This window comes from Haemaphysalis longicornis, unplaced genomic scaffold, assembly GCF_048455015.1.
Source record: "Haemaphysalis longicornis isolate Haplotype H1 unplaced genomic scaffold, Haemaphysalis longicornis Haplotype H1 scaffold_1, whole genome shotgun sequence".
Lineage (NCBI taxonomy): Eukaryota > Metazoa > Arthropoda > Arachnida > Ixodida > Ixodidae > Haemaphysalis > Haemaphysalis longicornis.
This window is the reverse complement of record NW_027526203.1, coordinates 412,465,144-412,489,541: the sequence shown is the minus strand read 5'-3', so window position 1 is coordinate 412,489,541 and position 24,398 is coordinate 412,465,144. Positions and strand designations below refer to the sequence as shown.

At 46.5% G+C, this 24,398-nt stretch overlaps 3 protein-coding genes across 9 annotated transcripts in view; 2 read left to right on the top strand and 1 right to left on the bottom strand.

Annotated features, from left to right (window-relative positions):
- Positions 1-2: 2 nt before the first annotated feature.
- Positions 3-6,600, top strand: Eif6 (eukaryotic translation initiation factor 6). Its single transcript, XM_077687019.1, has 7 exons — positions 3-243; positions 541-626; positions 1,996-2,171; positions 4,051-4,161; positions 5,086-5,151; positions 5,732-5,913; positions 6,457-6,600. Exons 1-7 carry the CDS (start codon positions 137-139, stop codon positions 6,464-6,466), a joined length of 738 nt encoding a protein of 245 aa, XP_077543145.1. The 5' UTR covers positions 3-136; the 3' UTR covers positions 6,467-6,600.
- Positions 6,601-8,783: 2,183 nt separating this feature from the next.
- Positions 8,784-18,777, bottom strand: LOC144155518 (cilia- and flagella-associated protein 418-like). Its single transcript, XM_077687021.1, has 7 exons — positions 18,522-18,777; positions 17,695-17,817; positions 17,575-17,638; positions 17,456-17,505; positions 15,739-15,804; positions 14,892-15,040; positions 8,784-14,816 (listed from the first exon to the last, which is right to left on the bottom strand). The coding sequence occupies exons 2-7, from the start codon at positions 17,787-17,789 to the stop codon at positions 14,716-14,718; spliced, it is 525 nt and encodes a 174-aa protein (XP_077543147.1). The 5' UTR covers positions 17,790-17,817; positions 18,522-18,777; the 3' UTR covers positions 8,784-14,715.
- Positions 18,778-18,843: 66 nt separating this feature from the next.
- LOC144155513 (uncharacterized) overlaps positions 18,844-24,398 on the top strand; it is a 60,312-nt gene continuing 54,757 nt past the window's right edge. For 2 of the 7 annotated variants that reach the window (XM_077687014.1, XM_077687010.1), the window contains exons 1-3: positions 18,844-18,921; positions 20,581-20,804; positions 21,258-21,461. In XM_077687014.1, coding sequence (XP_077543140.1) covers positions 20,633-20,804; positions 21,258-21,461 — 376 coding nt within the window. In that variant the 5' untranslated portion in view covers positions 18,844-18,921; positions 20,581-20,632. Of the gene's footprint in view, positions 18,922-19,206; positions 19,310-19,462; positions 19,748-20,580; positions 20,805-21,257; positions 21,462-24,398 lie in introns of those variants that run through there. The other 5 variants (XM_077687015.1, XM_077687013.1, XM_077687011.1 and 2 more) reach the window with 5 other exon arrangements.

Genomic DNA, 24,398 nt, shown 5'->3' with positions numbered 1-24,398 from the left:
TGGCGTTAGTTGCTTCCTGTTGCGCAAGGTCGTGAAAGCAGCAAAAGTTGTCTCCACGCCGTGACGCCGTGCTTCAGATAACTAACGTCAGCGAAGCAAAATTTTGTGTTTTACTGTCTTCCGCTCGAGTGTGAAAATGGCAGTTCGAGCCCAGTTCGAGAATAACAACGAGATCGGCGTTTTTGCTAAGCTGACCAACTCCTACTGCTTGGTAGCTATTGGTGGGTCGGAAAACTTCTACAGGTAAGCCCCTTCCGCTCGTACACGTGATTGCTTAATGGAAATGCCTGTTTGCTGAAGCTATCGCTAGCGCTTTCAGTGAGCCTAGTTAAGCTGCTAAGCTCCCTAAAGAGTACAGAACAAGTGGCGACAGTGTCCAGGATTCGCTTGAGTGTTTAGTTTGCGAATCTAACCTGTTCGCGTCCAGGCTGTATGCATGCTACGTGCCCACGTGTTTAGTGAAGCCAGAGTCCTTGTTGGTTGGAGGTTCATGAATCCACACGTGAATGGAGCGTATCTTTGACTGAAACCTTTTCGCAGCATCTTCGAAGGCGAGCTCGCAGATGCTATACCCGTTATCCACGCGTCCATCGCCGGATGCAGGATCATCGGGCGGCTTACAGTCGGTACGTTGTTCGTAGTTTAAAGTTGCTCTCATTGTGCGTGAATACCTCTAAATGTTGTTACTTTTCATTTCGTGTGTAGTGTAAGAACGCACGAAAGAGCTGCAGTTGAACGCAACCCAGTAGCTCTCTGCGTAGAGTGAACAGAACTGTCAAATCGATCATTCAGGAATGGAACGTTGACGTCATGTCAGGATACCGCAAATCCAATTCTTGTAGCTAGTACAGGGTGTTGCGACGATAATTGGAACAATTTAAAAAATTTTCTTGAGCGAACCGCCGCTCTGTTCGCGCTCAAACTTGCCACGAAGGTCGGTTCGCTCAGGAAACATTTTTAAGGTGTTCCAATTATCGTCGCAACACCCTGTAGTTGACATGGGCGGGGAAATTTTGAGGGCTTGCCTGCTCAGGGCAAAAGGTTTTGTTTTTCGGGAATCTTCACCAAAATTTTGCAATTATTGGTATTTTTCCAACAGTACTGGAGTACGCTAGAAAACTCCGTCTCTTTCTTTCTGTTCTTCGCTTGTCCGGTGCCGTCTGATACATCAGCACCTGTGCTATGTCCAGTGCGCGTCAGGCTTATCTAGGGCAAGCGAGCGCGCGGCTCCGGAGCCTACTGGCGACATCTGCTGGGGGCTGTTGGGTTGGAGATAGGTGGCCATTGCGCGTGCGCGGGTCTCGTACAGGGCCGGCCCATCGTCGTTTCATGTGCTTGTCTAATTCGCAGACGCCACCATCTACGAGGGGGGCACTCCTGTTCCACAGTGCCAGCTGTCAGCGCACATGCGAGATAAGCCCGTCGTTTGATGCGGTGCGGTATAACTGCAGGCAGTTATGTAATTGCTCGAACGGTTTCAAGGAAAGTGCTACATGCCATTTTTCATGTGTGTTTTTGGTTCACTATATGCAAAATTCCGAAGTTTGGTGCAAGTTTTGTGCAATTATGTAGCTGCAAAGTGTCAGACGTGCTTACCTCCCGTGTCACTGCTTATGGCTGGCACTGTAGAAGAAAAACGCCCTTCGTGGGTGGTGATGTCTGCAAATTAGGAGGGCCCATGCAAAACAATGATCAGCCCAACCCTGTACAAGATGCAGTGGCCAGCCATCGCCAACCCAGATGTCACCAGCATGCTCCAGAGCTGCGCCCTCGCCGAAGTGTGCTGTCGGAGCTTGCTGCCTATTTCATTGTTTACTGCGTGTATTTTTCTCGCTGTCTAGTACACCGCCAGTTGCTATGAACTGCTGGAACTTGCTGACTACATTTGTTGCACATATACACAGGATGAAGTTGTTTTATTGGGGGTCTTTGAGCGTTGTGCTGTTGGCTTTCCCTTTGTTTGTGCATAATCCTGCAGATTTTTTGGGCGTACAGGTAACCGACATGGTCTGCTGGTGCCGAACACCACAACTGATCAAGAACTCCAACATCTCCGAAATTCTCTGCCTGACAGTGTCAAGATACAGCGGATAGAGGAACGCCTGTCAGCGCTCGGGAATGTCGTAGCCTGCAACGACTATGTTGCACTGACACATCCAGATCTAGACAAGGTAGGGGCACCTACACGCTTGTACATTTTTATCTGCTGCGACTTCATTCTTCTATTTAATGTGTCTGTGTAGGCAGGCCTCGCAGATTGTGGCATTACATTAGGCAAGCTTTTGACATTATGCAGAAGGCATTTTACATTTTCAGGCCTAAAGGATGATGCATCACAAAGTACATATGCAAAGAAAGGTTAATTCCTATAGTGACCCGCCGCAGTGGCTAAGGCGTTGTACTGCTGAGGACTAAGACGCGGGTTTGATTCTCGGCCGCAGCGACCCCTTTTCTGATGGAGGCGAAAAGCAAAAACGCTGGTGTGTTGAAATTTCGGCGCACGTTAAAGATCCCCAGGTGGTCAAAATTAATCCGAAGCCCTCTACTACGGTGCGCCTACCTTACACGAGCTATTGCTGTTCTTAACTTGCTCCCGAGTATAGTTCAGCCTGCAGCGGGCTATGGGGCCTTGTTTACCATCATTCCTCCTAGGTGGCGCCACCATACTGCTCCGCACCACCGCTATTTGCCTTTGCTTTTGGCCACATTTGCACCTGGCTTGTTTTCAATATGGTAGGTAGTAATTGTTTCATGAAATATGGGGTAAGTTTGACCAATATGGTCACGTAAGACAATGTCGCTTATGCCAATCGGCCAGTGGCGTGAGACAATCCCAAAGCGCCGCACTGCTGTGCAGTTATAACAAGCATAGTGCGCGCAGTGCCAACAGCAGTACGCCCTTGGACTTCTATGTTTATGTGTACTTTCATAACTTCATTGTTTATCCCACCATTCTTACTGCTATAAAATGAATATGCATTACACTTAGGCAAAAATAGTTCGTTCTGAAAGCTTTGCCGGCCTCAGCCAATCGCACGGCTGTGCATATTACGTCATATGTTCCAGTGCGGGAAATGAGCTAGTGAGTCGCATGGCCATTCTCTTTTTTCCTAATTATGTAGCATATTTGAGCAAAGTTTACGTTAAAAGTGGTGTCAGTAGGATTCTAACGAGACGATCCCTCGAAAGAAACCAAACGTGTTTCGTCTGCATGGCCCCTTTAACAATAAAGGAGATACCTTAAGGCTAAGCATTTGGCCCATAAAAATTGGGGCAGTCTTAGAACAGGTACTGGTGACTGCTGTTTGTGCGGGCACATCCAAGTACCAATGGGGCAGTTCCAAAGGACATGGAATCAATTGACATTGATAACTTCAGTGTTTGCTAGACCCAAACATCATTTTTCCCGATAGACTTGTGTGATGACATTGCTAGTTGCTACTGGCAACTTGTATGTGGCATTCGAATTGACCTCAGGAGTTGATGCATATTTCGTGGTACTTGTCCACATAGCATGGGCACTGTGAGTTCCATGTAGTGAGTGGGTTTTTTACACCGAGGAAGAGTATAAATAGGAGGGGAAACAGCCAATTGCGGCGGGCGCGGGCGAGTGACCAGGTAATGTCGCAATGAAAACCAGCATAGACTACAAAGCTTCGGAGCTGTGACTGCGAAGGAGATGGTAGCGGCACCTAGTGGACGAAATGACAGCGGCCACAATTCATTCCGGGGCTGCGCAGTGAAGTGCCGATCGTGGTGGCCTCTCGGTTCCTTCCCCCACAACAGATGCCACTAACTTTGGCCAAGCGCTTGTGATGTTATCTGGCCGCACTAGCGACTATCAAGTGATGCTTCCCCTCCTGCCATGTTCTTACTCCGTGGTTTTCTATTATGTGGTGTGTGATGGTGGAGTCATGTTTACTGGTAGCTCAGCTACCTTTTTTTGAAATTTTGGGAAGGAATTGCAATTGCAAAAGTTTGTGAATTCATTGCTTCTGTAACTGTGTTACAAAGTTCAGTGTAAATTAGTCTTTTTTTTTTTTTTTCCAGGAAACAGAGGAGATCATAGCTGATGTACTGAAGGTGGAGGTGTTCCGGCAGACAATAGCTGGAAATGTTCTGGTTGGAAGTTACTGTGCTCTGAGCAACCAAGGTGGTCTGGTAGGCATGCTATTTCATTCTTACATGCTGGTGTCTTTTTAAGGTTTTGTCTTTTAAATCAGAATGTTGGCATTTAGAGCCATTGGTAAGATCTTAACACACAACCCTCGTCCTTGTTTGCTGTACAGTTGGGGCCAAAATAGAGTGTGGCATTGGGCATTGATCAAAATGCAACAGTATGCAACCTGGCTGGCTGGGCAGCTGCTCTATAGATGCTTACTTGGTGTTCTTTTTTTTATCCTCATGTTGGCTTATTTTACACCCATTTCAGCCCTATGCAGCCACGATATCTGTGCTTGACAAAACTCAGCGCTTCTCTGCTGTTGCTGCATACTGCAGTCTGAGCAGTGATATTGTTTTCCTCGTTGCGGGTGCTGCTATCTTGCAACTGTGGAACTGTCTCTAACCGTGTTGACAGGAAACTTTATGCAGCTGTTTTTTTTTTTTTTTTATCAACTATGTTAGACAATGACATTTGCTATTCAGAAAGCATGTGTCAACCTTTCATAATGACACGCGTCAGGTAGTGTGCACACGAGCACAAGACAAATTGCATGGGAAATGTGAAGACATTGGTCAAATTTTGAACTTTTGAAGAGCAATCAGTTATTGAGAAATTCTCATCATAAAGTGGAAGGTTTAAAAACTATCAAGTTTTCAAAATACAATTTTTTGCCTAATCTATGGCTTTTCTTTTTCTCTGGCTTGTTTAATACAGTAAAACTTCAGGCTACTTGGTTTGTAACCAGAAACTCTATGTGGAGGTGGGATTTACTAGAGCTCTCGTTGGGAAGAGAGCCAGAGAGAGGGTGCAAATTTGTGGCACGAGTGGGCTTGTCCTCCTCGGGAAAAGTTTTTTTTCAGTAACTGCTACTAGAGTGCCAAGTATGTATGGATTGTTATGGGAACTTCATTGCCCTGCAGGTGCACCCGAGAACATCAATTGATGATCAAGGCGAGCTTTCGTCGCTGCTCCAAGTCCCTCTTGTTGTGAGTCATTTCTGTATGAACTGGTAGCAGTGTGATGTTTTATAGTCAGAAGAAAAAGCAACAAGTGTTTGGCAACATGCCTGTAGAAAAAGATGTGCATGTGCGAGGGGGGTGCTGTCAATAGGACTGAAGGCGGCAAAGCAGCAGTGCACCTTGTCCGCCACTGCTGTAATTTGTTAGGCATTTGGTCTAGCTTCTCAGCTTGAAAATAAACTGTTTGCTGTTGTAATAAGTACATCCCGTATTTGTGGGCTAAAGAATATTTCGAGACATTGCTTCTCACTGATTTGGACCACAGAATACAAACAGTGCAAACTGTACTCGCTGCTTGTGGTCAGTTTTTATTGCCTAACACACAGCCAATTGAGCTGACACCTAGGCATGTTCATTATGTTTGGCAACCAGTGCGCTGTTCCTGCTGTGCCCACTTGTGGAAAGCTAGCTTCTCCAGTGCAGAAATTGCAGATGGGCTGAGCTGTTTAGCCTGGAAGGTGCCGTTGTGTGGAATGATTGTGCACTGCACTGGGCAGCCCTGGCAGGGTCTCAAACATTTGGCTCCCATTCTCGTGGATCTGTCCAGGCGGGCACAGTGAACCGGGGAAGCGACGTGGTGGGCGCTGGCATGGTGGTGAACGACTGGTGTGCCTTCTGCGGCATGGACACCACCAGCACAGAACTCTCGGTGGTGGAAAGTGTCTTCCGGCTGAATGAGGCCACTCCGGCGGCCATCACGACCACCATGAAGGCTTCTTTGATTGAGAGGCGAGTTACTGTGGTGATTAGGAGAGATTTTTGTTGTGGTTGCTGAAGGTGATAAGCATGGTAACCTCGGCAAGCCAAGTGTTGCATGTTAAAAAAAAATTAAGAAAAATGGCGGTTGCATTTTGCGACTGTGGTACATTGCAGTACGTTGTTTTTCCCTCCCTTTGTGCCTTTTGGGGTTTATTCAGGCAATGGCAAGTACTGGTACTGCCCAGCAGTTTTGGCTGAGTACTGAGAATTGCTGTTGTTACCTGCAATAATTGGCTTCTCTGCTGAGGTTGCCATCACAGCATTACACCTTTAACGCAAACTTTACCAATTGAAGCATCGAAATGTTTTTAACTGAAAACTTCAAGCCCGTGCATCCGAGCATATGGTCCTTAGCTTGCTAAGCTCAGGTTGACTTTCATGTGATTTGTTTTTTATGCATTTCTGCTATTGGTAGTATTTACATAATTGCACTTGCTTATCCTGTTACACCACCTGCAGTGCTGCCTCAATTCTGGTGAGAATGACGCAACGCATTTTGTGCTTCTCTTGCAGTATGACCTGATGCCGAAGTGCAGCCAAGGTTGCCGTCCAGGTATCCCCATGTACAGTGAGGCGGGCCCTCTCTCTCTCTCATTATTTTTTAGCGCACGAATAATTACTGAACTGGCATTAAATTGCATCTTGTGCAGCTTCAAAGGTTGTGCTTGTTTCATTCTTTTGTGCAGCATGACCGTTTTGCTGGTCTCTGCAGTTTGAAAGCTTACTTACATTTACTGATGAATGTTTCACACAAAAATACGCATATCGCACGCGTTGTTCAAAACTGCAGTTGATTGCAATATTTTCTTCGGTTCATTTTCAAAAGCAGCAAGTTTTTAGCAACTGTTGTCTGGCCATGGGCTGGATAAACAGTGAATTCAAGAAGGCATTATAAGTATGTAATCCCTGTGTGAGAATTTAAGAGTACTTTTATAAGCTCAGCTAAGGCAAGAGTGACTCTTATAGCCACAATGCTAGGTATTGCATTCTGATATGACCCTTGGAATAGCTTTATTTTGCTTCCACTCTGCTTAGCTGGGTTTCGGCAAAGATGATTTGGTTAGGGCATTAATGCAGTATGCGTGTGCCAAGCTGGACCCAAGGAAGGAGTGTTGAAGGCTCTGCTCGTCAGCTTAGGTTGTTAGAAAAGTGAAGTGCTGTTGTGGGCAGTTGTTAACTTAACACACTTACACCTCTTCACGGTTTGTAGAACAGATGTTTGAAGGACCAGAAAGGCTGTGTGCCTTACATGGCTGCAGAGTGCTGCCCGTGGAAAATTGCTCTCGCTTTCACTTTTTGCTGTTGTTGGCTCAAATTACATCACAGTGCATGCAAAGGAACCATGAAAACAAAATACAAGTTGTATAAGCTCAGTTCATTTGGAAGATTGCAATGACAGAATACAGTCATGCCAATTTCAATGCAAGCTTTAAAAAGTTATGATGGTAAAGAAAAAAGATAGTGCAACTTCTCACAATGCCTCTGTGACATCACAGGGACCATTCTGTGTGACTGGTGGCGACTGACAAAAAGCTACTGCCAAGGTGATTGTGCGGTTGTGGTGGTGCCCCTGGTGCTGTTAGGTGGCACCTCTTGAATGCTGGCACGTAGTTAACGCACGGATTACTCTGTTTTTGTACTTGCCCAGTAACACCACTGCTGATGTGTTGTGCGGAATATTTGGGATTCTTTCTTTTTGTCATTTGGGTGTCTAAATTTTATGTTTTAATGGGAACTGTAATTGGCTTGTGTTGTTGCCATAGGTGGCACCACCACTTTAGTCTCCTTCTGGTACATCTGGGAATTGAAGCGGGGGCTCTTCGATTACCAGTCTTAAACTCTATTATCAGTTGTAGGTATGTGACTGAGTATCATGCAGTTTGTGGGGAGTCAAGGCTTGATAATTGAAAAACCCCATTGAATGAATGGAAAGTCTTCACTACTCGGGCCCTGGCCAGCTCCGGCCATTCAAGTATTTTTCCCTTGCCCGATATCTGGTTACAGTTGGAAGAGTCCGAACTACCGAGTTTTGCATGGAGTTCTGCAGGTAAAGGATGCTGCAAGACTTCTGGCTCAAAGTGTTCATCATGAGTGAAACAGCTAACGCAGTGGTGCTGCAACCAGAAGTGACATCATCAGTAATATCGTGACTGAAAATGTTCCCAGTTATGTCACGTGCACTTTATCACCACCTTTGATGCCAATTCAGTGAAACTTCAGAGCCGATGAATCCTGTGGCCAATGAAACTGCAAAAAGAAAGTTCACTCAAATGATCTTTGTTACCTAATGACACTCGACACCACTTCACTTACCATTTATGTCCAGGTCACAAAAAGGTCCAAAACATTGTTTTGACTACAAATGCCTGCTGTGTATAGTCCATACCATCATATCTGTCTTTGTTTTGCACATGGCAATGCTTCTCTGTGTAGGGCTAAGAGGCTTTCTTAGCGTCATTTCTTTTGTTTTGAGCAGACCCACCCTGTAATGGCCCCAGTAGGGGCTAACAGTATCAATAAATAAATAAATAAACCTAGTGTGTGCCAGCTCTAAATGCATTCTGTAAAAATTGTTCAATTATTGGTTGCTGTCAATTGCAAGAAAGCAAAAATAAGCTACTTTAATGGCTAACAAGTGTACACATGTCACCCTCATTTGTGGGTGTGGGGCAGACAGTAATTGCTAGTAGAGTTGTAGTAGGCTCGTCCAGCCATATCGTACCCATAGCTCATCTTTGGGCCAGCATTCAGTCATCATTTTTGGCTTTTACATTGTCAATAGATGGTGCGTGTGTGTGTTCTCACCTAAAACAAGCTCAAATGAATATTTCATCAGCAAACACTTTTGAGAACTTTTTATTGAACATATTCTGCATTTCAGGTGGCAAAATACAAGCATTTACAGTGCAACACGCTCAGTCTGTGGTCTGTCGAGCCACAGAAACATTGAAATTTACCAGCTTTTCTAACTGTCCAAAAAAAAGTAGGAAAAATTAAGGACGCAACATATCGCAAGAGCACAGCGTAATTATGTTCTACCCTGTGGGATTCTGCATTTCACACACTAGTGACTTCCCACCCCGCAGCCATCCGCACTCAGCAAACATTCCTTGCGAGCGCAGGCTGCGGACGGGTCCGTTGTTTGCGGAGACAGACAAAGGCAGGAGGCGGCGAGGGCAAAACATCAATGGCAGCATTTATTGCAAAGTGCAAATCAAATACACTGCATACAGACTGATCGTAGGCCATAACGGTAACACTGGGAGCGAGGCATTAAACAACGCTAGAGATCGAGATGGTTCGACTCACCCATGGCATACCGGAGTAGCGGAGCGCTGCGCAGTGCGAGCGCGGTTGCCGTCTCTCAGCTCGCCCGGACGCGTCCTTTGTGGCGCGTTCCCCCAGGTCAGGACCAGCGCGCCGAAACGTCCGCGCGCTACCGGATCCGCAAGACAAGAGCCCGTCCCCTCGTCATGCTACGTCCCCCCAGACTTCGCCTTACGGTGGCGCTAGTATCGAGGAAGAACTGGTTCTCGGGTAAGGCAGAGGGGAAAAGGGTCAACGCTTCCACCAGGGCAACAACAAAACCGTCCGGTCGCTGGCGCCCTCCCGTATGGTTCCCGTCGCGTAAGCGAGGCGCGCAACTGTGCAACACCGGCCGCGAGGGGAAGCTAGCCAGAAAAGGGGTTCGCGTGAAAGTCGCGATCCCCACATCCCTCCCTCCTAAATTTCTTGCGTACGCCGGCGAGAGCTGATTACAGGACTAGAGGCGACGGATAGGTCGTTCGTCGATTAAATCGTTAGTCACTGCATCGTGTTGCCTACGCCGGCTTCCACTCGTCCAATGCCACCGCTGGTAGTGTACCAGCAGGCCCGGTCGTCGCCCGCTGATGTCTGCAGGCAGGTAGCTCCGGGAAGAATCGCACCAGCCACCCCAAGCAAGCGTTGCTCAAGTGGCGGCACATCCGTGATGGCCCGTGGCCGCCGAGCGACCAGAGACTGCCGACTCTCTCAGCCAGGCTGGTGGCGGCATGCCGCACCGCACCGCTTCAGCAGGCTCGGCAGCTCGCCCGGAACAGTAGACAGCAGCATAAACACGCTCCGTCATGTGGTCCAAGCCGGGGTGGCTTCGCTGCACAAAGAAACTCCCCGCACCTTCAGTGTACGGCAGAAAAAAATAGCTCTCCGATCGCACCGCCTTTGTGGCGCGATCCTAACGACAACTGCAGAGTTGTCAGCATTGCCATCGCTCTGTTAATGTCAACAAAGCCCAATAAATAGTCCAAACCCTACAATGTATAGGGCAGGAAAAAACAGGCTGCAGTAGCCCTTTGATCCCATCGATCATGTGGTTCGATGTCGAATATCACAACTGCCAAGGCTTCGGCATAATTACCAGCTTGTTAGCGTCAACAAAGCACGCCAAATTGTCCTAACCCCGCAGCGTGCAGGGTAGGGAAAATACGAACTCGATTGCATCGATAACGTGACACAATCCGATGGTTCAGCTGCTAAGTTTCTCAGCAATGCAACCGCTCTGGAAATGTCCACAGAGCTAGAACCTGTTCTAACCCTATACGGTACAGGGCACCAAGAACACACACGGTCGCATCGACCGCCCGGCGCGATGCTTAACCACACAAATGCGAAAGCAGTATTTGCTCGCATCAGTAACACTTCATTCATACACATGAACGCGGAAACAGTATTTGCTCCCAACGACAGCCCTATGTTCACACACATGAACACCGCTTGCGTAAAAATGCTGAAATACGTTTCAACACACTGGCGCTGAGTTTACGTGAACAGAGCTTGGTCTCTCGAGCCGAACAAGAGGGCTCCTGCGACTTTACAATCAGCGGGCGCAAAGTTTGCCTCGCGTAATTCTCCCCGTCAGTGGAAGAGGGATGAGGACCCCCTTCAGTCCCGTCGCCCGCGTGGCGCGACAACAAAAACAACTACGCTGCGGAAAGCAGTTTTTCAAGCAGCGAGGGGTCAAAGCAAGTCTTTCCTGAGGCGGGAGAGATTCCTTTCTCTCGCGCGAGGCGATCAACAAAAGAGGGGGAGCGCTCCATGCGCCCTCGCATTGTTCCCAAGGTCGTGCCTTCTCCGGGAGGACCGGCTGTGAAAGCCTTCGGGTCACTCACTTCGGCAAACGACCCGCATCCAAAAACACAACAAAATAAAACGGACCAAACGAAAGAAACCCTGAACGTGCCCGTACGTGCAGCCGTGAGGAGACATCTGCTTTTTAGGGTCCTACACGCTCGCTGCAACACAAGCAGCTTATGAGCGAGCGGCGCCTACCGCATTCCGCGGTATCGGAGCGCCCATGCCAGGCTGCAATACCAGCTAGCCTTTTGCGGCACACGTGGCCCAGCCACACGGCTCCCAGAGCCTCGACTCCCGGAGTCGACAAAACAAAAAGAAAAACTCGGACCCAAATTGCAGCTTCCGTACACACTCACTTCGGGCTGACACAACGGCGCGGGCTCCCGGCCTCGCGTGGATGCCAACTCGGAAACCCTCGTTTCCATAACCAACAACGTCCCGACAAAAATTCGGAGACCACGTGTTAATTGGCAGCGATCTCCTGCCATATACACGATTGCTGCAAACTCGGCGCTTAACAAATTAAAAACGCAGCAGCAATAAATAATTCGCCTCACTCTCAGGAAAGTTCGCCTCTGCTAATAACTCGCTCCAATCAGTTAGGCCTGAAGTCTGTTGTCTGTGCTCGGATCGTCCGACGCCAGAACAAAGGATGCTGCCGTGCCTCCTGCTCGTCTCCGCAAACAAGGCCTCACGTTGGGGCGCCAGATGTGGGATTCTACATTTCACACACTAGTGATTTCCCACCCCGCAGCCATCCGCACTCAGCAAACATGCCTTGCGAGCGCCGGCTGCGGACGGGTCCGTTGTTTGCGGAGACAGACAAAGGCAGGAGGCGGCGAGGGCAAAACATCAATGGCAGCATTTATTGCAATGTGCAAATCAAATATACTGCATACAGACTAATTGTAGGCCATAACGGTAACACTGGGAGCGAGGCATTAAACAACGCTAGAGATCGAGATGGTTCGACTCACCCATGGCATACCGGAGTAGCGGAGTGGGATTCTGCATTTCACACACTAGTGACTTCCCACCCCGCAGCCATCCGCACTCAGCAAACATTCCTTGCGAGCGCAGGCTGCGGACGGGTCCGTTGTTTGCGGAGACAGACAAAGGCAGGAGGCGGCGAGGGCAAAACATCAATGGCAGCATTTATTGCAAAGTGCAAATCAAATACACTGCATACAGACTGATCGTAGGCCATAACGGTAACACTGGGAGCGAGGCATTAAACAACGCTAGAGATCGAGATGGTTCGACTCACCCATGGCATACCGGAGTAGCGGAGCGCTGCGCAGTGCGAGCGCGGTTGCCGTCTCTCAGCTCGCCCGGACGCGTCCTTTGTGGCGCGTTCCCCCAGGTCAGGACCAGCGCGCCGAAACGTCCGCGCGCTACCGGATCCGCAAGACAAGAGCCCGTCCCCTCGTCATGCTACGTCCCCCCAGACTTCGCCTTACGGTGGCGCTAGTATCGAGGAAGAACTGGTTCTCGGGTAAGGCAGAGGGGAAAAGGGTCAACGCTTCCACCAGGGCAACAACAAAACCGTCCGGTCGCTGGCGCCCTCCCGTATGGTTCCCGTCGCGTAAGCGAGGCGCGCAACTGTGCAACACCGGCCGCGAGGGGAAGCTAGCCAGAAAAGGGGTTCGCGTGAAAGTCGCGATCCCCACAACCCTTTGATCAGGTTCAATGAGACTGCAAGAATAATTGTTGGTCTAATTTGCCTGACAAAGGTTTGTTGACAATCACATCATGCATGGTAACAAAAAGCTTTCAGGTAGACCACTGACCACTAAATACATAATTGTATAATTTTCCTAGTCTATGTTTGGTTATGTATAATGAAAACATGCAAAAAGAAGGAATACTTTCAGAAGCGCAATCGGTCATCAACAATGGGTGTGTACACACTATGGTGAGATGTACTTGTCAACTAAAGCATACAAAATAGACGGGCTGGAATTATAGTGGTACAACTTGTCCGTACACCCACTACTGGAAGCACAGTCAGTAACAAACCCCGATCTAACTGGATGGAAAGGACACAAGCCAGAGCAATGCTAGTGCCTGCATGCCATTCCTATTCTGCCAGCCAAGAGGGTTCTCAACAAGCTAACAATAGCAGTGAAGAAGACTAGTGCCTGTTTTTAAATCCTAATATATCAATGGTCCTTCATGTACACCCAAATGAAACCCCTTTCCACAGTTCTAGGGTAGCACTAGAGCCACTAATTCAGTGACACTGGGTAGCACTAATGCGTCCCCTTTCGCTTCCAACACATCTCAATCCCACTCTTTACTAGCACTGCTGAGGACGTGTATTTATACTCGCATCTCTACGACACGCCAGTCGTGCTCCCAGTTCTGAGACTTAAATCTGCAGGTCACGATATAGACGCGACACCTTCAAGGGTAGCTGGTGGTGCGACCTGTACGGCTGGTCCTAGAGAACTTCATTAGACCTACAGCCTTTGCAGCCAGGAATGAAACCCTTGATCAAGCTGCAGGTTTGAGTTGCTCACAAAGTCTTCAATGCTCTGTACAAGTTTAGCTGCAAGTGTGGTATATTGTAACGTACTTGGACTTTTTGCTGCAGCCAGGCACAGGTGGTCACATTCCGTGACGCAACTAGTAATGGCCAACCCACTTGGCTACCATTAACAGCATAGCTTTGACAGACGAGAAATCGAGGCTCGCCATGCCCGTCTCCCTGCTTAGTCAAAACTGTAACCACCCTCCAAACAGGGAGACCAAATTTAAGGGAACACATTTGCAGATATTTCATCTAATATTTAATTATCAAGGCCCTACTGTTGCTGTGAATGCAGAGGCGACACTTTGACAAAGGTTGAGACGGTCCCGGCCCTTGTGGTGCCATTGATAGCGTTATTTTCCAATGTAAGGCTAGGTTTTCCCGTAACCAGCTACTAGAATATAAATTTTAGCCCATGCACGGCTGTGACTGCCACAGTGGGATAATTCCGACTGGGGCAATCACAGTGTGCGCAAAGATCTGCATGGAAACTTCTGCAGAATGCAATGCATACAGTGTACCACCCCCAGAAAATTCCACTACAAGAAAAAAAAAAAAAAAGCTTGCTCATAAAAAAAAAAGAAAAAAAAAAAAGACACTTGCACCTTGTATAATGTGAGTGGGAGGTGCTATCTAGCTCGTTATATTCTAAGCATTAACGTGCTTTGATGTCATTGGTAATGCACAGAGCTGTACAGCCAATTTTCTCGCATGGTGTGCTACATGAAAGGACAAATTTAGGATCTAAATCAGCTGCTGGGAGTTTGGGCTGTCATTGATTTGGCTTAACCATGCATATGTTTCTGCATATTGTCCAAAGCAAGCTTCTTTTTTCTCTTTTTTTTTAAGTGAGATGTGGTTGTATAATTTAATACGCCGACGCAACGCTGCGATGAGGCGCACCATGGTGGAGGGCTTTGGATTAATTTTGACCACCTGTCTCGTACATACGGGCAATTTTGATTTTCGCCTCCATCAGAAAAGTGGACGCTGTGGCCGGGAATCGAACCCGTGTCCTCGTGCTCGGCATTAAGTGGGATGTGACAGCATGCCTGACAAATACCCGACTCGAGTTGGTCGTGCAAACACTGGTTGGTGCGCAAGTTCTATCATGGCACGGAAGCCCTCTAACAGTGGGGAGCACACGTCCAGGAAAGCTTTTCCTGCTGCGCAGATGTGAGCACTGCCACAGAGCGCCACTGGCATTGACAGCAGTAGGCTCGCCAACCTGCAAAACAAGGTGCAGTTAGCTCACTTTACCGAGCGTTGCGTGTGAAGGTCACAGTATGGAAGTGTGCTCTACCGTGCTTCCAAACAAGTTTCAAGCGAAGCTTGTTTACGTCCGGAAAGTTGTTTCTGAAGAATAGGTAGTCTGCTGTTTCATTCCAGGCAAAATCTTCGAAGACAACAACTTGGAAGTCACACCTACAGCAGTGCATATGGCAGCAAGCCCTGCAATTGGTTTTCAAATGTTAGTTGCCAGTTTTCTAACAGCCACTGAGGCAGTTAGAAAACTGCCTCAGTGGCTGGCTTGTTGCACTAACATCCTACCCAGGCTTTACACCTTATGTCTAGGTCTGTTCCGTACCGCATTTTACAGTGGTACTTTTCAAGGCAGGAATTCGATATCGTTAGATGTGTACACAATTCGCCACTTTGCATTCACGTTGCCTAACCCCTATTGGCATAGGATGCAAAATATAGTTCTCTTTTTTCATGCATATGGGGAGGAATTGAACTATGCAAGCCCCAGTTTCAAAACTGCTTCTCTGACCCTTATGATGAAACAGCAGCGTGCAGCAAGACAGCCGAGACTGTTTTGTCAAGCACCTACGAATATATCCAGCGCGGAATGCTAATAAGTAGAGCGGGCACTGGCCCCCGTCCACGTTTCGTTCCATGTGTTTTTACTTATGCTCATTTCTGGCAGCTGCCACTAAACACATCAGCAGCAACAAGAATTTCTCAACCATATAGCTCTGTGCTCTCTGTGAAAAGTGCTTGCAGTAATACCTAGGTGCAATATGCAAACTTTATACCACCCTGAACGAGATGCAAGTGCTAACAGGCCGGTGGCTGAAGCAAAATGAATAATTTTTTTTTTACTTGCTGTAAGTCTGGTGGGACAAAGACGCTAAAAATTTCAGCACCTCTTCGATGTGCTGGTTGATATGCCGAAGTTCACATCAGTCCCACCAAGGTAGACTACATAACACCTACAAAAAGAAAAAGCAGAGTATCACTTTTTTTAGTCAAAACTGAAGTCTATGGTTCCGAGACAGTTTATCAAACGCCATTTTATCAAAGAGATGCTCGTTTCATTGACAGCTCTTATTGTTTTCCTAGCCATTCTAAATCCTTTATTCAGTTTAACATGCCATTCCTCTAACCTTATCTACAGAAGATCCTATTCGATCATATGTCTACCATGCATTACATGCAAAAAGCTCCCAATATATATCTGCATGTTTTTCCCGTCTTAGCTTTTTCCCTACTAGCTGCTACTGTTTGCTGCTTCTGATCACCTTTGTTTCATTAAGAAATCATGTTCAGGCTTTCAAACTTGTTTCAATTTTTTATATTACCACATTTGCTACCACATTAAACCATTAACAGTTTTTGTCATCATTATTTGCATGAATTCACAGCAGTGTTGGCACTAACTTGGCTATATCTTAATAGACTTGTGGCCCGAAAGTTGGCAATTTTTTTACACCTTACCCCACCATTGTTCATGATGATGTGATTCGGAGTGTTGTCCTCCCCAAATTTTCATAGTCATGCAACTTGTGCACAATTCGCTCTTTGACTGTGCAGTCAAATTGTTTGCAGCTTAACACATCTCTCAGCAGATATAGCCTGCCAAGTATTTTGGAAAGATTAGTGCAATTAATTTCTGTGAGGGTTCCTGACAGCAATAGTGTAAATCATGAACATAAATGTGGTCTGTGACTGCACTTCTGCCCTGTTTTGTAATACTCCAAGCCATTACTGCATGAATGAAGATAGCCTTTTGGTGGAACTCATTGTTTGGTTGGCACTAGCTGGCGCTATTGTTGCCCACAATTTGAGCCACCTTCATTTGCCCCTACAGTGTCAAATAAATTTGTTCAAAGTGGCAGGGAGCTAATCGTAGCTTTTGGATTAATGGCTGTTGAGCTTCTTTATGGCATGCTCAATGAATTTATAGCTGCCTAGTCTCTGTATGCATTCCCCACATGTTTCCAGAGGGAGGGTGGGGGGAACCGAAAGCGTGAAATATTTGCGAACATAACGCGTCCATAAGCAGAAAACCAGATAAGCAGGGAGAGGGTGGAGAGTCGGCGCTGCATTTGAGCCGTGGAGAGGGCACGGAGCAGCAGCAGTGGAAACGCGAGGGTTGGGGGAAGCGTAGCTTATTTAGTAACGCTAGTTGGGGGAGAGTGTCGTTGAACGCGACACAGCCGCTCCCGCCGCCAATCACATGGTCACCGCCGACCGGCAAGACACAGCTTGCACTTTAGCGCACTCGTTGGACTGCGCCCCGGTCAATCGTGTCTTGTTCCGTGAATGTATGCAACCCAATTAAACAAATAGTTTCGCTGTGTAACCCGCCAATGGCTCGGTCCTCCATTTCTTCCTGTGATTTTTTTTAGTATTCAACATGTTTTCGTTCGTCGGACTTTTGTTAGCCTACCTTTAGAAGGGGTTATATGCAATCGAGTCAGCTTTGTCGGTCGCGCACTTTTCATAAACGCTGTCTAAAGGTACGTCGGACGCACCCGCAAAATTTCTGAAACGTCTTCTATGAAACGTCCACCAATAAAACTGCGTAAACGGCGTTCGATAAACTGTCCGGACCTTGAAGTCGACAGGTAATTTACTTACTGGGTGTCTGAAGACCTTAACTCATTTTCAGGTGGATTTCTCTCTGCTGCCTGGGTTGTGAAGAAAAATACAGCATTGTGCCATTCGCGCTGATTTAAACAAACAGGACACGCACTTACGTGTAGCCCTGGAATACTGCATATTTCATCGATAGCTTCATCAATGCTATCATCCGAAGATGTCCTGCAAAGCAATTCTTTTTCGTCAACTCAATAGCAAACAAACGGAGTTTTACTCACCCAACAGCGGTCTTGCGTACTAGGATATTTTGTTTGCAATATCTGGCTTCGACATCGTCCAAGAGGGTATCAAGGCCATCGTCGTCGTATTCCATGGGCAAAAAATGCGACGGGAGTGCAAAGCTTGTTCGTATGTGGTACAAAAAGAAAAAAAAACAAGGCTTGCTTGAACTGCAGGCCGCCGGCTAGAACGACGCCGTCGTTGCCATAACAACGCTGCATAGTTGGCATAGTCGACATTGCATGGTTGCATCAGTTGCATTGATCGGGTGGATACAGTGCACTGCTTATTCTAGGCCCGTGTTCTACGCACTGTGGCATGGACTTTTGTACTATCTCGGACCCGTCGCAGATATTCCGCGGGTAGTCCGAGGCTTCTTTTGCCATAAGACGATGGGCGGAAATCTCGGGCATGACTGTACTGATGGTCGACATGAGTTACAAGGACTCGAATGCAACGAGTAAAAGTATTCCACCTCACTCCCTTCGTTCCGGTGTTTCTCCACATTCGCATAGTTTCGCAAAAGAAAGCAAGTGCCAAAACACGGAGCCATGCTCGTTATTCGTGATAAACGTTTATTGGAGCCAAAGATGATGCACGAGAGAATAAAAAAAAAAAAACGACAAAAAATTTCCAATGCCTTCGAGCATGAAGGAGGAAAACTCCATGGTCCAGACGTTTGGGTACCTATGTTGGGTACGGACCATACCGGCTATCCGCGGATACCGCAGGTGCATGAACATGGAATTGACGAGCATCGAAGAGCTAATTACTTCTACTACTTCCACAATACAAACATGGAGGCCTCCTCGATGAAGATACTTACCTCCTCCAAAAGCGTGGAGGAAAGAAAAGAATGTCCAAAAGGCACAGAGGTAATCTAAAGTCCCTTCAAATCAAAAGGAAACAGTAGGCAACGGCACCGGTAAGCTACATTTTGTCTGAGGTTTGGTGGTTGGGCATGGGTTGGGTCACTCTACCCGCCCTGAGCGCAAATAAAAGTATTGTTATTATTATTAATCATAAAAAGCATCGATTTAATAAAATTAATAACACAACAGACAGTTTTATCAGCCCCTAATATACGTGCTGCACCCTTGTGGCTACTGGTCTGTAAAAGGACAATTTCTTACGAATGTTTACGGCGAAGCAGTGCCACCTATGTTTTCATTAAACCATCTGTTGCTTGTTGCTAAGCCTATCTTCTTCAAATAATCCGAATAGTGGTGAGTGCACGCAGTTAAATTACTTCTTTATTAGCAGCACAGTCATATATATCACAGCTTGCGTTGGTCACAATTAAATTATATTGAATCTTTTTTTGTACGGTGTTGCAGCTCAATGTAATGCAGCTCTTTTTCGCGAAGGCGAAAATAACTGCGGAGGAACCGACTGCTGTGACTTGAAAAATGGCCGCTGATTCGCCCCCAGCTAGTACTGACAATATTTCGTATACATTTTCTAGTCTTTCTGTTATAAATGCAGTATTGTCCAAGATATATATTTTTTTGTGAATTGAAGTGCGTCTTTCAGGTATGTTTTGGATCGGTCGGAACGCACTTCAGTTTTTAAGGTGTTAGGCGAAGGTGCTGTGTGCGAAAATACGCAGTGTTGGTGAGTCTCAAATTTACGAGCAGACGATTCGATTTTATTTCAGGGCGGCCGTGGATAGCGTCGTGGAGAAGTATCAGGTTATCTGGTGTGACAGCCAAAACATCTTAATTATGCTGTTAGTTCTGCATCCCCCGTTGATGCATTTCTTGCGATCGTACTCCAGTCAAATAGCGACCTTGTTGTCGCGTCTCTTGAACTCACCAGTTCAAGGGACACGATCTCTAAATTCACTAAACTTGGGACAGGCACCGGTGTGGTTAATGTGGTTAGAAGTGTGCACGGAAGTCGTCTCGGAAGAAGCCTGGTGGCAGGCGGAGATCGGTGACTGTTTTGGTTTTGCCATGCATTCCTCCAAGATCAAGTGCGGCGGATACGTTCGAACCGTCCCAAAACGCACATGCAACTCTCTCACCAGTTTGATGGGAACTCGCTAGTCAGGTGATTTTTCAGCAACATGTTCACCAGTCGCAGTAAACAGAAACATTTATGACTGTGCATGTGATTTGGCTGTCGTGTTAACTTGAAACAATTCTGTGGCATGAGGAATTCAAGTGCTTCATGCCGCAGGAAAGAACACGTTTTGCAAAGTGCACATGTGTGTTGGTTTGTGCAATGCATAGTGATTTTAGCTGCCGCGGAAATCAAGTTATGTTAAACCAGGGCATATATTCGTACCTGTGGATGCTGTTCTTTACTACCGCATCTCCTTTCCTATGCGACCAAGGTGTTCTCACTGTGTTTACTTTTTCTGAAATTTTGCAGTGCCGAAGTTTTTGCATTTCCGTATTTGTCAGGGTAGGCGAAAACTACACAGGTTAAACGTTAAACCAAACATAACCTTTGTATGAGTTTGTTGTGCCATCGCACACACATGTACTGCACATAGGCGATGACTGCACACACACAAAATTGTACCGCTATACATAATGTGTTGTCTCTGAAATATTGTTCGTCCTTTGCTTAATTCCCTCCTTAATGTTGTGCAGTAGGTATTATGATGACGTGTTTTTTTTTTTGTCTTTAATGCACCCGCCGAAGATTTTCAGGCTATGGACTTTAGTGTGGTATTCATAAAAACCTTGTAGCCCCTCCTGGTAGAAACCTGCAGCCATGTTCCAAAGAATAGGTGGTGCTTAATGTTGCCCTTTCTGTTTCTATCACTGTGCACACTGCCCATAAGTTTAATCAGTAGGATTACTGCAGCGCATAACGTTCTGTAGTGCAAGAAAAGAAAAAGGGATGCATTTTGAGACGGTGTGCTTGCCTTCCAGGATAGTGCCCCTCATTGCAGTCATTGGGAGCAGTGTGCGGCTGGACTGAGCCATGGATGTGTTCATTTGTGGTGTGTGCCACATGGGCTTCCATGACATTGGAAAGTTTGTGGAGCACAAGAACACTCTCAGTTCGCTGACCTGTGACCAATGCACTGCTGTCTTCCACAAAGAGGAAGAGCTGGCCGAGCATGTTTTGCGAGAACATCCTAAGGAATCCCAAGGTATGCATTGTTTCCACAAACTTGGGGAATTGTGAGGGAACAGATGTCCTACCCGCATAACCGAGTGGACAGGGGTGTTCAAAGCTGCCTTGGTTCACTCTGCCAATTTTGGGCCTAAAGAGCTACTCAAGAATATTGTTCTGGTGGGTCTCTTGCCTTGTACACGATGCCCTCATTATTGCTAGCAGCTTGCAGTAGGGCTGCACGCTGCTGGGAATGGTGACCTTTGGTGCAGCTTCATATATTCATTGCACTGCTGTTTGTTGGTATGCTGGCCTTAAATCCTATGTAATGTGTGTGCTTGGGGACGTAGTTTGGACTTATCGAACCTGGCTGCATCGACTTGGTGCTTCTGTTTCTGTACATATTTTCCTTTCTCACCACCAAATGTATTTGCTAAGGTCACTTAGGTGCCATTGGTGACACGATTGTTTGATCTTCACCACTGCGCAGTGAGGTTTGAGGCAATCATGGCACGCATTATTTCTGTGCCAGAATCAGAAAACATTGATGAAGAGATGCCATTAGATGAAGGCTTGGAGACCGAGCCTTCCACTGACTGCACCGATTGTGACCTCCTGACTTTGGCCAGCGACAATACCGTCTCGGTAGACCCACAGACCATTGTTGTCGAAGGTTTCGCATTTGAAGACTCAGGTATGGGTATCCAATTTTATCCCGTGGTGTGTTTGAAATCAGTCGACCCCACATTGCAAAGCCTAGGCAGCCTGTTTCACATCAGGTGGTAGTGTTGGGATCTAAGTCACTGAACATCCTTAAAATGGCCAGTTGGACTTGAAACAGGGAGCCTATCCTAAGGCGCAGCACATTGTTTTTGGTGGGCTGAATGTGGCAGCTTTATGGGAACCATGGCAAATGAAGCTACTAGGATGAAATTGAAAGTGTTTGTATGATTTTAAGCCTACTACATGGCGACTAAACAGAATTGAACACATGTTGGGCCATGGTGTTAGTAGTTGTTCATGTAGAGTGATGACGCAGCTCTGCCGTGTGAACCCCGCATTCAAGATCAAGACTTGCTGTGGCACTCCTTGGTAGAGGGTTGCATGGGCTTCACATCTATGCCTGCTCTGCACCCACGTTAGCCTCTTCAGACCCAAGAATGCGGAAATAGAAAAATCTTTCGTAACACACTTTTATTCGATTCAATATCCATAGAAATAAACGCAAAAAAATTACAGTAGCAAAAAAGCAAACGAAAGTAATAGAATTTGATGGTACCCATTTGGGTACTCTGGGTTTCAGTGCATGTGGAATGCAAGAGGCAATATTTTCGAAATTCTACAATGCTTCGAAAATACCAGAAAAATGCTACAACACACTTTTATTTGGTTCATTGTCCATAGAAATAAGTGCAAAAAAATTACAATAGGAGAAAAGCAAACGAAAGTTATAAAATTTGATGGTACCCATTTGGGTACTCTGGGTCTTCTTACCCGGTGGACGCATTCAAGTGCTCGCGCAGCTGAAAGCCATTTTCGCCGCCTCGCTCTTCAGAGATTCCTGGACACATCGCGCCACCTAGGGGGGCTTAGTGAAAGCAAGGCCTGCTTTTGGCGGGGAGACAACTTTTGACACGCTAGTTTCGAATGGGGGAAAGCTTTTGCCTTTATGGTTGTGGTACCCATTTGGGTACCCCGGGACTGAGGAGGTTAGAGAATGCGTTATAAGAAAGCTTTTTGCACTGTTTTCCACTCGTTTCACACCTTAGTTCATACCGTATCTGACTGGAGATGATTGCGTTCATCTGATAGGAGATGATCTGAGCTGATCACTGCACAGTGGTGGTGCTTTACAGCAAGAGCATGGGACTGATGCTTGCAATGAATGAATACCTTCACCGTGATTGGACTGATGCTTGCAATGAATGAATACCTTCACAGTGATTGGTTGTTGAGACTTATTAGAAACTGAAAGCTCAAGAAAGCTGCATGTAATCAGCATATAGGGGGCCAAATAGTCAAAAGTTTGTAGTTCTAGACCCTTGCTCAACAGCAGGATGAGACCAGGAAATTTAGGGGCAAAGAATGAATTCATACAGTGCAGGATAGGAACATTTGGAGGTCACTAAGAGCGGCCTGCATCTTGCAGTGGATATAAAATAGGACGATGGGGAAACTGGTTCTCTGGTGCTAAGATTATTTCGGTCGTATGTTTTGCCTTGTACAAGTACATTAAAAAGATGGATGAGGTTACTGGGGTAATGTGAGTTACAAACGACTGGCACATTCTACTGTTGATCCATGTGTTGAGTTTCTTACCACTCGGCTGGAAAATTGTGTGGGTATTTTCTACATCTTCTCTTAGGTGCAAGCACATTCCTTATTTGGGTGACTTCACACTGTGTGGCAAGCTGTCTTGCATCGCAAAAAAAAGAAATGGAAGGGACAGAACAAAGAGAAATGCCAACTTTAATTGTTCATTTCTAAACAAAGCATCCTTTGTCATTGAAGAAAAGCTGAAAGGGTTTAGACAGATTTGATTGTTCAGTAAAAAAAAAAAAAGGTAATTCAGCCATGCATTACAGTTTCTTTAAAGTACTGTTGGGCCACGATAGCAGCCAAAGCAGGAATGGGAGCAGTTCCTCACAGTATGCGTAAAAATTTATGAAAGCAAAGAAGAGGTGTCTAAAGTAGCCGCTTGAGATGCATGTTTGCTTATATGATTTTGGCCTGCCTTCTTTTGCAAGCGCCTCGTTCTTGGATTTAATGGTGCACGCTGTTCCACACTCTGAAGATGTTAACACCTGCCCTCCCCGTCAACTAAACCCAAATTGCTGGCTTCAATCTTCCCATGAAGGTAGCCTTCAATCTAAACAACACAATGCCCAAGTTTTGATGTTTTTTTAATGACCCAACAGGTTTCGCACGAAAAACAACAATTAAACCCTGCATTGCATACTAATCTATAGCCATGGTGTAGGGGATCCCGTCCTTAGGGGGACGCATCAGAGAGCACTGAGGCGAGAACTTTGTACGAGTACGACGCATTTAAAGGTAGCAGCCCATTCGATGCCAAGTATAGGGTTAGATTTCATGTAGGGTTACCAACGCTCTACATTTCATAGGAGACCATTCTGAACTTAAAGAGATTAGCTTAATTTGCTGCAAACAACGGAGAAGACACGAAACTGCTGCGCGCACTGAAAGCATGGCTGTGGAGTATTCGCCAATCGCAGCGGTTCCCTTTCGTGCTGGATCGTAGAAATAGGTGCAAGTGTTCGTCACGGCAGGGTGCGCTGTCACTCCACCTAATCTGCTACCAACATCATGTATTTGGCTACAGAGTGGAGTGCTTGGAAGATGCAAGACCAGCAGTGTTTGCATGTGCAAAGTTTGTAATATCTATTGTGCAGTAAGAACTGCAACATTTCTGTCTGTGAAACAGCACATTTGTACCTCCTAAAAAGTTATCTCTGGTGGTATACTGCTGCTACTCTGATATAGGATTACACGTAAGTAAATCGCTAGGTTTAATATTTTAATCAAAAAAACCATGCACATTCTTGGGTGTGTCAATTAAATCACAGTCATGCACTAAAACTTTAGCCTCTATTTTGTGCTGTTAATTTGC

What these genes read in the sequence shown, in the direction of transcription:
- LOC144155518 (XM_077687021.1), bottom strand. Translation starts at nt 17,789, where the DNA reads ATGGAATACGACGACGATGGCCTTGATACCCTCTTGGACGATGTCGAA. An exon ending in GTACGCAAGACCGCTGTTGG is followed by an intron (nt 17,639 to 17,694) that starts GTGAGTAAAACT and finishes ATTGCTTTGCAG; the next exon opens with GACATCTTCGGATGATAGCA. An exon ending in TTAAGGTCTTCAGACACCCA is followed by an intron (nt 15,805 to 17,455) that starts GTAAGTAAATTA and finishes TTCTTTTTGTAG; the next exon opens with GTGTTATGTAGTCTACCTTG.
- Eif6 (XM_077687019.1), top strand. Translation starts at nt 137, where the DNA reads ATGGCAGTTCGAGCCCAGTTCGAGAATAACAACGAGATCGGCGTTTTT. An exon ending in GGGTCGGAAAACTTCTACAG is followed by an intron (nt 244 to 540) that starts GTAAGCCCCTTC and finishes ACCTTTTCGCAG; the next exon opens with CATCTTCGAAGGCGAGCTCG. An exon ending in TGAGCAACCAAGGTGGTCTG is followed by an intron (nt 4,162 to 5,085) that starts GTAGGCATGCTA and finishes ATTGCCCTGCAG; the next exon opens with GTGCACCCGAGAACATCAAT.